This window comes from Gossypium hirsutum, chromosome A07, assembly GCF_007990345.1.
Source record: "Gossypium hirsutum isolate 1008001.06 chromosome A07, Gossypium_hirsutum_v2.1, whole genome shotgun sequence".
Lineage (NCBI taxonomy): Eukaryota > Viridiplantae > Streptophyta > Magnoliopsida > Malvales > Malvaceae > Gossypium > Gossypium hirsutum.
The window spans coordinates 21676072-21690677 of record NC_053430.1 but is presented as its reverse complement, the minus strand read 5'-3'; the positions used below and the strand labels follow the sequence as shown (position 1 = coordinate 21690677).

General features: G+C 31.6%; 1 protein-coding gene and 2 long non-coding RNA genes across 3 annotated transcripts; 1 reads left to right on the top strand and 2 right to left on the bottom strand.

Moving 5' to 3' along the window:
* The first annotated feature begins 2902 nt into the window (after positions 1–2902).
* LOC121232207 (uncharacterized) lies at positions 2903–4193 on the top strand. Its single transcript, XR_005930504.1, has 2 exons — positions 2903–3593; positions 3900–4193. It is a non-coding gene; the product is annotated as an uncharacterized lncRNA (long non-coding RNA).
* On the bottom strand, positions 3066–3840 carry LOC121232208 (uncharacterized). Its single transcript, XR_005930505.1, has 2 exons — positions 3710–3840; positions 3066–3621 (listed from the first exon to the last, which is right to left on the bottom strand). It is a non-coding gene; the product is annotated as an uncharacterized lncRNA (long non-coding RNA).
* Positions 4194–10384: 6191 nt separating the features above from the next.
* LOC107953152 (protein FAF-like, chloroplastic) lies at positions 10385–12454 on the bottom strand. The gene is made up of 2 exons (XM_016888388.2): positions 12297–12454; positions 10385–12184 (listed from the first exon to the last, which is right to left on the bottom strand). Exon 2 carries the CDS (start codon positions 12156–12158, stop codon positions 10704–10706), a length of 1455 nt encoding a protein of 484 aa, XP_016743877.1. The 5' UTR covers positions 12159–12184; positions 12297–12454; the 3' UTR covers positions 10385–10703.
* Positions 12455–14606: the final 2152 nt, after the last annotated feature.

Below are 14606 nucleotides of genomic sequence, written 5' to 3'. Positions count from 1 at the left end.
AATGAATGCAAAAGAAAGAGAGGCGTTGACTCTGAATTCAATTCCATTAGAACAACTTTTCTAGAAAACAAATTTCTTTACATAAAATGGATTACATATGCGGCCTTGCTTTCATATTCAAGACGAAGACAACGATCTCTTTTCTTCATGGAAGTCAAATCTCGCAAGCTTCCAATAAATGCCTTCACTAATTCCTTTTTACTTGATCTAGGCCTTGACTTATTGTCCTTGCGATGTTGATTAGCTTTTCAAGAAAATCGAGACGTGACGGTTCTCTAACAATCTTTATTGGCTTGAATCTTCAGGTAAAGACTTGTTTTCCTCCGCGAATCATCAGCCTTTTTCCGTTTTGTTTACTTGGACCATATTTAGACAACCATATTATAATCCACTTTATTAAGGAATTCGTTTTCTTATGACAAACTGTTCTATTTAGCAATCAAATATGAATCAACACCTTCTTTCTATGAAGATGTAATGCAATGCAGTAATCAACAAAACAAAAATAAAACACGTTAGTACAGGAGAAATAAATGACAAATAAAGCACCTATTCGGATGACTACTAGAGGTTCGAAGTGGCTCTACCTAGGGTAAGCTCTTAGGTCTCTCTATATGTGGCTCAGTTCTAGAGTAAGGGTACCCAAACCAGCAGATTCCTCTATCCTCACCATTATTGGCTCATACGGATCGAGTTCAATTTAGGGGAATACATTTCCCTATGACCATGCGGAGATGAAAATCTCACGAAATTATAGGTATGGATGTATCCCGGAAGTAATCCACTAGCCCATGCGGAGATGAAAACCTCACTAAGGCATAGTTTCTCACTCCCACTTGAAGGATGTGACCATACCGGTCATGCAATGCAATGCAAGAGTATACTACAAAACTCGAACAACAGTAATCATGCAAACAAATGCAACAAAGAATCAAATCAAAATTTCAATTTTACACAAAAGAACTGAAATTAATCAATTTTATGGCTTGACTCTCTTGTTCAGTTCCCAGTGGAGTCGCCAAGCTGTCGAAACCTTTTTTTGATTTGAAGAAAAACGTGAATCGAATTTTTGAAAACAAATCACGGAGTCGCTACCAATCTTTTATTTAGGTGTGATTGGATCACCTAATAAAACACTTTGTTTTATTTAAATCGATTTTGGCCTACGTAAATTTGAGAAAACGGGTTCGGGAGTCGGTTACGTATGAGAAAGGATTAGCACCCTTACTACGCCCAAAATTAGTACCAAATTGATTAAATGTTGTCCTTAGGTCTAAGATTTAAAGCTATTTTTTTGAAATATGATTCCTTTTAAAACATTCAAATGGCTTAAGTTGGTCGTCAAAATTCTCTTGTTTCAAAGTTATACAGCATCGCATCCAGCACGATAGGACACAATCCTTTATACCATCGAAAACACGATAAATTTCGACTTCTAAAAGTTTATATGTTGAAAATCACCAGAGGATGCCCAATTATTTAGTCTAATGAAAAAAAAAACGAAACCCAGCACAGTAGGGCATAATTCCTCGAATTTCTAGACATTGAACATTACTTTGTTTTAGAGTTTAGAGAACATGAGTGAAATTCTAAAGGGATATTCGATTATTGTGAACAAACGAGAAATTGAAACCCAGCACGATAGGGCACGATTCCCCGAATTGCCAAACATCGAACATTTCCTTCGTTTCAAAGAATTTTTAAACGAATAATTGTAAAACCAACTTAAAACGCATTAATTCGGCTTGAAATAGAAATGGAATAATTTGTTTTAAAAAGTTAGACATTATAAGGCGACATTTGTAAACCAATAGGGAAAAAAAAGTGAAAACATAGGATAACATCTATGCATAAAATACGACAATGGATGAATGAAGATAATATATCTTACTTAATCAACTAACAAAACAATTAAATATGATTAATCTAAAAATATAACCCAATTTTCAAGCATGTACGGAGAATAATTAATACAACAATACAAAACAATGAATAAATAATATGCAACGACGATGTATGGCACCATACAAATCAATCAACAAAACATGTACAAAACAAAATGGAATTTAGAAGTCAATGTGGTATAAGACATTTTCCAAAATAATGATGAATTAATGAACTCATAATATATATAAGTTGACAAATTTACATAAAAACTGGGGATATAGAATTATTGAAATAGATATTATTGAATAAAGGTTGGAATCAAATTATATGCAAAATATTTTAAACACAAGTTCATTCAAAAATTGACAATGTACATGATAACTTAAATAATATATAAGATATGAAAGAATAATAAAAATACACGATAAGATATAATATACATAATAGATTTACAAAACATGCATATATAAATAACTTTAAAAATAACTATTTGCAAAAACATGGAAATACATACAAGATTAAATTAATTTGGTCATACGTGTTCGAATACATATAAGAACATTTAAATGAGATACTACATAATATACTAAAATAATATGATATAAAGAAGAATTTCCAAATAATAATTTTAAATACAAAGATGAAGTTTCTAAAATAGTTTCATATATACATAATGGAAAATACTCGGTGAATCATAAAACAAGAAGTATTTTAAATAGAAAAATCTATTAAAGTAATATATGTACTAATATACATATAAATATTTAAACAAAAGGTTATATAAAAGTATTAAAAATAACTTACTGTAAAAAGAATTTTAAAATGATGATTTTATAAAACAAAACAAGGTTATTAAGATGGCTCAACTCATATACAAAAATGTTATGAACTTCAAAAATAATAGGTATTAAGAATAATGTGTATACTAATATGTATAAAATATTTTAAAAAAATATTGTGCAAAATGTAAAAATAATAAGATGAAAGAAACCTCAAAATAATTGTACAAATGAAAACAAACAAAATCATTAAAATGGATTAACACATATAAAAATATTAAATATATTTTAAATGTATTTTCAATTAGCAAATTATACAAATGAAAGACCAAATTAAGATTGAATCAAAATAAGAAAGATAATTTACAAATAAAATAATCGTAAATAAGATCAATGTGCAACGCGCGTAAAAGTATTGGGACTAGAATTGCAAATCTCCCCAAGCCCAAAATGCAGCACTGTATCACGGACTAAAATGAAAACACGCGCAAACTATGGAGCCAAATTTACAAAAAGAAAAACAAAGTAAATCAAACAGGGCACAATTGAATGCTCGCGCGAGGGGAGGGATCTAACGCGCAAATTCCCCATTTGAAGAGCTAAGGCGCGGATCTGGGTCCTGGAATGGGTCGACGCGCAGATCTCTTACCTGAAACCGCCCTGTTTCATTTTTAATCCATAATTGTAGGAAATTGAATGGCAATATGCCATTTCTTCAAACCACAATCGGACCAAAACCTAACGCCCCATTTTCTCCTCATTTGGCCGATCCAGCAACCCCCATATTTAGACGCTCTTACACCACTGTAAACAGTGGTCGGTGACATGCAGCGGTGCCTTGTAGGACCAAGCCCCGAGGTTTGTTTCGGCTTCGCGATTCTACCCTTACTTCGATTGCGATGAAGAAGATGAACTCGAATTATTATGGTAAATCCTTTTCCTTTTTTTTTTGTTTCTATTTGCATAAACCACATACAAGATTAAAAAGCCAAAAACTGAAATGCAAAAAAAGAAAAAAATAGATATGAGGAATTGAAAACCACCTTTCGCTAATTTTCGATAACCTTTTCTTTGTATTCGGTGTGCGTTATATGCATAAAGTGTGCGTAAAAAAAGAGAGAGCGATACATTGATATTTCTTGGCTTTTTATAGCCACAACAAAAGAGAAAAAGAATACAAATTTTTTTGCTTGGTTTTTGCTCTTGCTGCTGTGTTTGTCTGTTTCTTCGCAGGTACGGAGGCTAGTTGGCGCGGTGGTACGTGGCGCTTGGCTTGGGGTGGTGCGTGAAGGCGGTACGGAGATGCTGAAGGCTGTATGAGGGTTGGGAGGCCAGCTGTAGAGAAAGGGAAACCCTTCTAAAATATTTTGGGTTATTTGGGCTTTGAATTTTTGGGCTAGAGTAGTTGGGTTTAGAATTGGGTTATTGTAAATGAGTTTGGACTTTATTGGGCCATTGAAATTTGGCAGATTTGGACTGATGTAATAAAGGGACTTGGACTAAAAAATAAAAATTTGGTTTAGTTTAGTTTATGTTGGTACGGGCCCTGGGCAAATTTGGGTCTCTACAAAGGTATTACGAGCAAATTTCTAAACCTAGGTTTGGCTCAAAAAGTGAGCTTACTTTTTTGCCCAAGCCCGACTCAATTTAAGAAAAGTAAATTTGAGCCCGACCCAGCCTGTCCATTTTTGATTTATTTAGATTGGGTTTTATTTAAAAATAATTTTTTTTAAAAAGATAATACACTAAAAACGCTAAAATAAAAATTTTATAACTCATTAAAAATACATTAAAATATATTTATATTAAAAAATTATCATAAATATAATAAATGTTTTATTATACTAAAAAATACAAATAAATATAATAAATATTTTATTGTATTAAATATTATTTTTTAAAATTTTATATTTTAGGTTGAGTTATTTAGTTGGATAAGTTTTGTTTAGGTTTTGGGTAATGGGTTTAATTATTATTGAGCTAGTGATTTAATATAAATATAAATATATAATTATTATTTAACATATATAATTAATTTAATATTTTTTTATAACAAAATATATTTAGGTCGGACTCGGATGAAAAAAAATCTTTCCCAAGGCTCAGCCCATATAGCAAACGGGTCTTAAATTTTATTCAAATCAATTTTTTACACCTCATATTATTGTCTAAACCCTCTTATTTTTCGGGCGAACTTTTAAGCTTAAATAAGTGGCTCAGCTCATGAGCAAGTCTAGTAATAGACCTTTATTTTAATAACTTCCTTTAGATGTAATGTATATGCGTGTGTGGTGGTGTAGATTTACCCTTACCGTGAGCACGTAAGTAATATTGTAAGTTAAACCATTTTGTGGGAGGAGAAATCTCTATTTGTTTTCCATGGGTTAGTTTTGTGTGTGGGAGAGATTTATTAAAAGCAATTATATCGAATGGAGTTGTTTGAGTTTGATGGTTAAGTTCATGGAGCAGCATGGATTTATTTGGTGAATTTATGAGAATCCTCCAAAATGATTTCAATGCCAAATCCTATTGCTTAATCCATCCAAACAAGATCTCAAATTCTTTTTGTCGATTTTAATGAAAAACAAGTATGTCAGGTGTTAAGTGGTTTGTTATTGCCTATGAGATTAGAACACATTTTATGATTAACTGTTTATTTTTTTTAGAAACATCAATATCATTAAGTATTTCACACAATACTAACTCCTTCCAAAACAACCAACAACTCAAATCTTTTATTTTTTTTTCAATATTTTATTAAAAATTAAAAAAAATAATATTTTGAAATATTTAGAACTTTCATTTTTTAATTACTTTATAATTTTTATATATTTTATTTTTTATAGACTTTATGTATTTTTAATTTTTTTAAACTTTTTTAAGTTTTATTATTTCTAATACAAATACAAATACAAATATATGGTTGAGTAATCATAATGTAAAATCAAACTAGCTCAAAAAAGAAATGTGTACTAGTTGAATTTTTTTGAATATATATATAGAACATTTTTATAAGCACTAACATTGAGGGTTAATATTTTTTTAATTAAAATCAAATTGACATAATATGTATGTTGCAACCATTTTTGAACCAAAATTAGTTGGGCTTTATTCGATAAAAATATGAAAAAAATTTATCCGTAAAACATTAGTTTTGTTGTAAGAAAAAAAGAGTAATCTTTTAGTTAGGTGGTGATCCAACACTTAAAATCACATTTTAAAAGAAAATTTTGTAAATTATTCAAAAAAAGATAATTATTTGTTTTGAGCTTTGAAAATTAGAGAAAGCTTGAGTCTGAAAGTCAGTTAGATGTGAGGAAAGTAGCATTACCCTCATAACGCCTAAAAATTGATACCTCATTTAATTTTAAATATTACAAGTAGGAATTCAATATTTAAATATGATCTCATTAAATTTTGAGTAGACATGCATGAGTGAATTTGATTTTAAAACTCAAAAAATAAAATAAAATATATTTAATTTTAAAATTCAGTTAAGTTTAAAAAGTATAGAGGATGTAAGCAATTTTCCTAATGCTAAAACATTGCCTTATTTTATTCAAAAAAGGATTCGCAATTTCATATAAGTAATTGAAGATATTGGCATACAATCATAATTAAATTAGAGTTGACGTAAAGATCATATTGAAGCATCTATGCATATTAACCAATTCAAGAGAATTATAAAAGCAACGATGATGGCTTTAGGAGGTTCATATATAATTAACAAATGTATATGCACAATACTAATGATGGTACAGAAGTAATAATTTGTAATATAATGCTCAATCCATCACGAATATTGTAATAGCTCAAATTTGACAGGGCTAAAAACAGAGTAAAATTAAATAAATATTTATTTAAAGAGTTCATTTAAAAGTCCAATTACAAAACCCAAGTGTTTTTGGTTCAAAAGCACTACCCGTGACCCTACCTAGCAGACCCAAATACATCTGTAGCCTAAACCATCAGCCAAACTTAACCCAATACTTAAACTACAGTAGACTAACCCAATAACCAGTTACACCCATGACCCAGTTAAACTACCTAAAAACCCGTTTATACCCAGACCCAAAAACAAACGAGGCCCAAGTGGCCCAATTTGTTAAACAGACAGCAGAGAGACCTAGGGTTTCAGAAACCCTAGGCGCCGCAAATGGAAGGCTCCAGAAGTTAAACACTGCAATCAATGCGTCGGTTCGTCTTGCGCCATCAACACCGTGATTCCAGGCCGTGATTTCAGGTTTCGAATCATGCCGTGGTCTATGCCCGAGTCAACGCCGATGTTCATCGTTGCTAAATCTTTCTCGATACCTGCAAAAGAAGGAAAGAGCCACAGCAGCAAGCAAAGCAAATATGGAAAGATATAAAAAGATTTCTTTCCTAGTTTTTGTAACAACAGCAGTGGCTATAAAAGCCCGAATCAAACAATGTAAAAGGATCCGGATTTTTGGAGAATAAAAAACATACCTACATATATTCATTCAGAGAAATCCAAATAGTTTCGACAAAGGTGATTTAATCGTGTATTGTGTTCTTTATTTTTGAACGCATGTATATATGAAATGTTTTTGCATAAACTAATAACGTTTAAAAGGTAAAGAGTTACTTGAGTTTTTGCCTTGAAAAGACGAGGGTTTTTAACCCTCTGACCACCGTGCATGGTGGCACGTGAGGCGTGTGAGGTGGTGGCCCGTAATCGCCATCGGGGGTCAGGCCGAGGAGTGGGAGAGCATCCTGAGCTCTTCTCTTTCGTTTTTTTTTAAATGATTTAGAAATGAAATTTTTGCTGATTTTTTAGTTTATATAACTTTATTAAAACGGCTTCGTTTTGCTTAATTTAATAAGTATTAAAACGGCGTCGTTTTAACAGAGGATCCGCGCGTTGACCCGATTACCCGGGGAGGATTCGCGCGTTTTTTGAGGATTGGGTTAATTACCCAATTGGTCCTTCCGCATTTTTATCCTTTAAAATTAGGTTTATTTTATCTTCTAATTTGGCTCAAATATTTTGTTTTTATTTTAATTTGGTCCTTGAGCTCTTAAAAAAGGAAAGCACATAAAGGACGTCGTTCTAAAAAGGGGATATTTTCCGTTTTAATCCCCTTTCTTGTGCGCACATTTTAATTTGACCCCTTTTTTTATTATTTTTTTAATTTTCATCTGTATTTTTATTTCTATTCTAATTTAATCCTTTCCAAATTTCATTTTCTTAAAAAACTTTATTCCTTTTCGATTATTATTATATATTTCGATATTTTGTATATATATTTATCTTAAACTTTTTTTTATATACATCGAATCATTTTAATAATATTGTTTCATTCATTATTTTTTCGTGTGTATTATTTATTTTATTCTAAATCTTTTATAAATATAAAAATTGTTTTATTTTTCTCTATTATTACTTCTCATATATTATTTTATATATTATAAGTATTACTTTAAAACTTGTATACTATTATCATATATTATTAAGTATTATTTTACATTTTATATATGTATTGTATGATATTTCAAAATATTTTTTTTTATATAAAGTTTTGTTTCATTACTTTTATGTATATATTATTTTATTATACTTCATAAATTACTTTTTATTTATCTATTTACAAAGCATTAATTATTCTTTTTAAATCATTTCCTTATATCTATATTATCTTAATATCTACTATTTTTAAAAAATATATTGTATTTATTTGTTATTTAAATATTTTACTTTTCAACTTACTTTGTATATTTTTCTAAAAATAATTATTCACTTTATTTTATATTTTAAAATGTATTAAATCTTTTATATATGTTGTTATATTTTATTAAATGCTAGTTTCGTAACATTATTAAGTATTGTTTGTTTGATATATATATGTTTCTACATTATTATTATTATTTTTATATATTATCACATTTGTTTTGCATATGTATTTATATGTCTAATTGTATAGCAGGTATTGTTTTTAAATTAACTATTACTTTGTATGTTCATATATTTTGCTTATTTATCTTTAATATCTGTTATGTATACCTTAATATGTATATTGTTATGTAACTAAGATTTGTTATATTTGGGTATCTAGTATAAGACCTTTATATTATTGCAATCATATTATTTAAATGCATGTTTTAACTACCTATTATTGTAATATGTTATCTTGTATGTTATATTCTATAAGGGTAATATGCTCCATCATGCATCGGTTTTCAAAAGAGACTTCAAAGTTTTCAAAAATAAAAAGGCAATGCTTGGTGTTTGGAAGCTTCGAGAAAAGTAGTGCCCTAACTTATTGGGTTGCAACATTTCTCGTTGAGTTCGAATGATCAAGTAGCCTTCTAAGTTTTTAAAGATTTTCTAAATGCGAGCAACTATCTTGGAATTTCAAAGCAATATGTCCTAACTTACTGGATATGGCGTTTTGTTGTTTCGAGATAGGGATTTCCAAAAAGGCTAACTTAGAGTCAATACTTTGATACGAGTGAACCCCAATTTTCAAAATCAAAATAGTCTAAAGAGGATTACATCTTAAGATCTTTGAATTTCCGGCATTAAAGACACTTGATAATTAATTAGGTACCAATTTTTGGGCGTTATGAGGGTGCTAACCCTTCCTTGTACGTAACTGGCCCCCGAACCTGTATTTTGATTTTGTAGGCCAAAGCTAATGATTTTAAAATAAAACATTTTATAAGGTAATCCAATCACACCTAAAAAGATTGGTGGCGACTCCTGTTTCTGTTTTTCTTAAAGTAGATTCCCATTTTTCAAAACTCGATTTTAAAAATGGTCTCGACAAATATTACATGCATTTAGAGAGGAATATTTACCCAAGAAGGGACCTCAAGTGTTACAGATCAGAATCTGTTCCTTCCCTGGAAATGCAACATGGCTTTGCTCCTCATTTCGACAACCTGAATCCAATAACCACTCCAAAATACTGCATCAGCCGTCGTTATTGATGTTCAATGAACTGGGTTCGTCTGAAAGTGTGGGCTGGTGAAGATAGTGATATGTGGGAGAGATTAATGGTGGTGGTCATCAAGCAATGGCGATGGTACAAGGAAAACTGTTGAAGAGCCCTCCCAAGTGTTCAAGATGGAACCGCCTATATAACATTTAGCCCCCCGGAAAGGAGAGTTACGTTTCTCTCCTTTCTTATTAACTCGCACATGTTTTTTCTTAACATATTATTTATATAATATAAATATAATAAATAAACAAATAAATAGGATAGTTATTAATTTTTATAAAACAAAAAATTATAAAGTAGTAATATTAAAATTCATGAGATTAAAACTTAACCCCCAAATTTAACATGAACTAAATTAAAATATGATATTTTTAATAATTTTTAATTAAATTAAAATCACACAACTCGATAATTTAAAGAAGTAAAGATATGATATATATTTTTTTATGTGAAAATCATGTTTAGTTTATATATCATATTTTGTTTGTTTTTTAATGTCTACCACTGTCGGTCATGCTCTTAACCTTAAACAGAAAAGGAATGCCCCTGCATGGATGCCATATATTATCAAATTTTGGATTTGCTGATGATTATGTTCCCAAAATTAAAAGTAGTTAGGCAAAGACATGACCTATGCTCCAATCCTATTGGCTAATATTTTTTCAAAAAGCAAAGCTAAACCCATCATATTACAAAGACAGACAGACAAGAGACAGCAACAGACAAGACAGTCCACCAAGTCAAAAGATGATGTGCTCAATTTTAAAGAAAATTATTATTTTCTTAAAAAATATGTACCTAAAAGAGTCTGCATGATTTAAATGAGATAATCATTTATTTTACAAACTTTGTTAAAACTTCCAAAAGAATTCTCTCCTTTTTCTTTATATCTCTTTTATTATTAGAATATTGGATACACAAGTCACCAAAGAGTGGAAGTGGAAAACCTAGCTAGGAGAGAACAAAAAAATATATATATAAAAAAAAGGAGATAGGGTTTAAACAAGTAAAACAATTCTTATAGGCACAAATTTGACATAGATTTTGATGTGTTTTGGGGTTATTTTGGTCATCAAGAAGTGGCAATGCAATAAGGCTCCCAAAAGAGAAGAGATCTCCTAGGTTCTTTGCATCCTTTTAGCAAAGGTACAAAGTAATTACCTTTGTTCCTTATCAACACTAGCAATTCTTGTTGATCATTATTATGAGCCATTAGATTCTTGGAAAGGATTGCTGCCTTCGACATTGGTTGATTGGACCTCCTCCAGTAGTACTCATAAGCATTGAATGATGCAGCAGCCGCCGCCGGTGATGCTATCAGTCTACCGGCCGTCCGTGGTGGCCGCAGTGGTAGTGACTGTCCTAGTGGTGGTGTTTGTGGTGATGGTGAGATGGTGGTTGGGTCAACTTTATCGGCCTCCTTTTCCTCTCCAAATTTAACTATGTCATCAAAATTTTTAGGCCATGTTGGATTCCTATTTGCTAACCAAATGGGCTTGTTCATCATAACAGCTAACCTATGCACATTCATTGCTCCAATCGACAGTTTAGGAGCCTGCTCCATCTCACAACAACCTCCTTCTTCAACTCCCTCATCAGTGTTAGTTTTCTCTTCATCTCCGATGCCTTCAGACTCTCCTTGTTCATTTTCTTCTTCAACATCAGGAGCGGTATTGGAAAAAGTAAGGACAAGGCGACCATCTTGGCGTTGAGCAACGAAGTTGTCGTGTGAAGGCACGGAAACAGCTTCAAGAACCAATCTACCGTTATCTCGACGAGTCTTCATGCGAAGAGATGCTCCATCTTTGCGAGAAAGTGAAGGAATTGGGGGAGGAAATGATCGGTGGTGGTGTGCTGATTTCTTGCCGGCATCATAGTTATAATGTTTCACAATTCTGAGCTCCCCTACCCTTTCTTGCTCTTGGTGTTGGAGTTGTTGATCGTCCTCTTGACCGTCCTCTTCTTGCATGTCACTCGTTTCTGATGGAGGGTATGAAGAGAAGCCATCGGAGCCAGTTTCGGAACCAAGGCTCTCAGTGCAGATTTCAAGGCTTTTCTCGCTTAAAGAGCTGGCTGATCTTTTGACAAGAGGGTGAACATACGGAACTGGAACTGACTTAGAAGACTCCTCAGCCTTTTGTGATATGATTGAGCTCCATATATCGAATTGGGCAGGCTTCTCGAGTTGCTTCTTCTTGTTCTTTTCTTGTTGAATTAAGGTCCAGATATCGGTTTGACCTGGTGCTTCGCAATCCTCTTCTGCTTCTTCCGATGATGAGTCGATGATGGAAGGAGGTGGGAATTCCTGGGATGATGCTATCTTTTTGAGGGGAGACAATCCATGTTGATTCAGCCATTTCTTGGAGGACATGTCGGCTGACAAAGTTCTTCTAAGTGAAGCTGCTGCTGGTGTTTCAGCGTCAGATCCAAGGATCGACCCTATGCCTTGCTTGTTGGTAACCATGCCTTCTTCAGTGATGTTCAAAGGTGAACATACTATGAGGCTCTTGCTAAGGGGACCAGACATCTCCAACTACTAGTAGTAAATTTAACCTGCAAAAAAGTGAAAAAAAGAAAAGAAAAAGGAAACAATAATGAGCCTAGCCCCAGACACAAGTGCTTCCAAATGCACATAGATTAAGGAAGAGAAGAAATGATTAATTACCTTGAAGAGAAAAGCAACAACAGCCAACAGAGGTCTGCAAAGAGACCACTGGGGGGGGGTTGCTTTGCTGTGAGTGAAGAAGATGAAGTGTCTGAAGTGAAGATGCCTTATGGGAAGGTAAAATGGGTTGATGATGGAATATGGGAAGAAGGGGGTGTTAGGGGGGGGGTATTTGTAGTAGGAGGGCCAAAAGTCCCTTTGGAATCAAGTCCCAATGGGGGGACCCTCCTACGCCACCATCAAAACACTCCTCCATTGGTTTTCCTTATCACAAAACTTGCTCATTAAAATAAAAACAACACATACTTGGATTTTTTATTTTTTATTTACTTTTACATCTTAGTTGGACAGGAAATGAAAAAGGTAAAAAAACTGATGAATTTATTTTAGAGCAACTGTTCATCTTCCTGGCTACGGGTGCACGATATTCTAGTAAAAAAATAGATATACGAGAAATCGTGTATTGGTATCGATGCTTTTCTGGTAAACGTGGCAGGTGTTGGAAGGCAAATAATGACAAATGGAGAAGAATACAATCGAAAAAGAGCTGTACACCATTAATCCTGAAACTCATCACCAGCTTCAATTTGTGCCTTGGAGATCATCCAACCTCTGTATGTCCTCTTCTACTCTTTCTTTACTTTGTTTAATATCAATTGGCTCAATACATACAGTAATTTCAATCTTCAACAAAAGAATCTACCCACTCTTCCTTTTAACTTAAACCGGGCGAAAATGAGAAATTGCATTCTTTAAGCCCTAAAAATTTATAAAATCTTAAATTAGTATGTGATAAAATTATAACCGGACTTTCAAAAATTAAAGAATTTTAATTTAATCTTACTAAAAACTATAAAAATATAAACTATGAAATCATATAAAACTATGGTATCTAATAGGTTTTAGGTTTTATTTTAGTATTTATAATTCTTCCCTTACTATTAAATTATTAAACTATGAAAGCAAATAAAAATAATAAATATCTTTTACACAATATTTTTGTCTTTGATAATTGGGGTAAGAATAAAATTATTTAGATTTTGAACTCAAACTTTTATACCTATAACAAAATACTTAAAAATAACTTTATGAAATTAAAAAAAAATGGGAAGAATAAGATAATTAAGTAGAATGAAGCATGTGGTTAGTTCAATGTTTGAATTTATTATTAATCTGGAAGGACAGCCAGCCCTACACTATTGTTGTTGAAAATAAATAAAAAGTAAATTACCCAGAGGAGTAAAGACAAGGCTCTCAAAATTAAGAAATGTATTAGTGTTACCAATTAGGTAAGGGCTAAAAGTGGATACTGATTGGGAGTGAAAATTAATGGCTTAAAAAGAAAGCAAATTTTTTTTGAAGGAAAAAAATCAATTTCAGAGTGGATTTAATTTAAATTTGTGTAGGAATTGTTTTATATATAAAAGGAAAAGGAAAAGGAAAGGAATCACTTTCATAGCCCAACATGATTGGGCGGCTAAAAACCTATCCATCACACAGACCCTGAGACAGATTCATCCATCCTGTTCTTATTCTTATTCTTATTAATTATTTTTCCAAGAATGCTTTTTTAAAGCTTATTCAATTTCTTTTTTTTTAAATAAACAGAATAATGTATGTGGAAACAACTTAAGGCGTCACATCCCACCTTTATATATATATATATATTTAGTATTTTGTTTTTTTATTTTTGTGAAAAAATTATGTGGTTTTATACGTATATGTAAGATGTGAGCAATACGTAGCATCATCCATATTTATACCAAAAGCTGGCGATGTTGATTATCACTATCAATTCTAGCACATACTTTTTTAAACTACTTCATCATTGAATTATCCGTTATTATTAAACTTGAATGTTATTCATAAAATTTGATATCAAACCCACATTAATGTAAACCCCACTGAGAGAAATAAAAACAACTTATTGGTTAGCTTAATATGGAATGCAATCCTTATGAAATTAATTAAAGAAAGAAACATGAAAAGTCAAATGGCAGTAAAGAAAATAATAATAAATCTAAAAATGTATTTATGTTAATTCCTGTAGATATTATTGTATAGAGATGCCCAATTAGTGGCAACTGAATGAATAAATTCGGAGTTGACTCCACAAATTATTTAATTTTCTAAATGATGACGTTGTGGAATTGGAATACTACTTTTGTCACAACAATTTTGCTACTACGTATTAATTAACGCTAATGTTTCAATTATTAATTATTATGCAGAAACAAAATAAGAATATATTATATCTAAACCCAAAGGTTTGCTTAATAATAAATTCCATCCTCCTGAAACAACCAATAA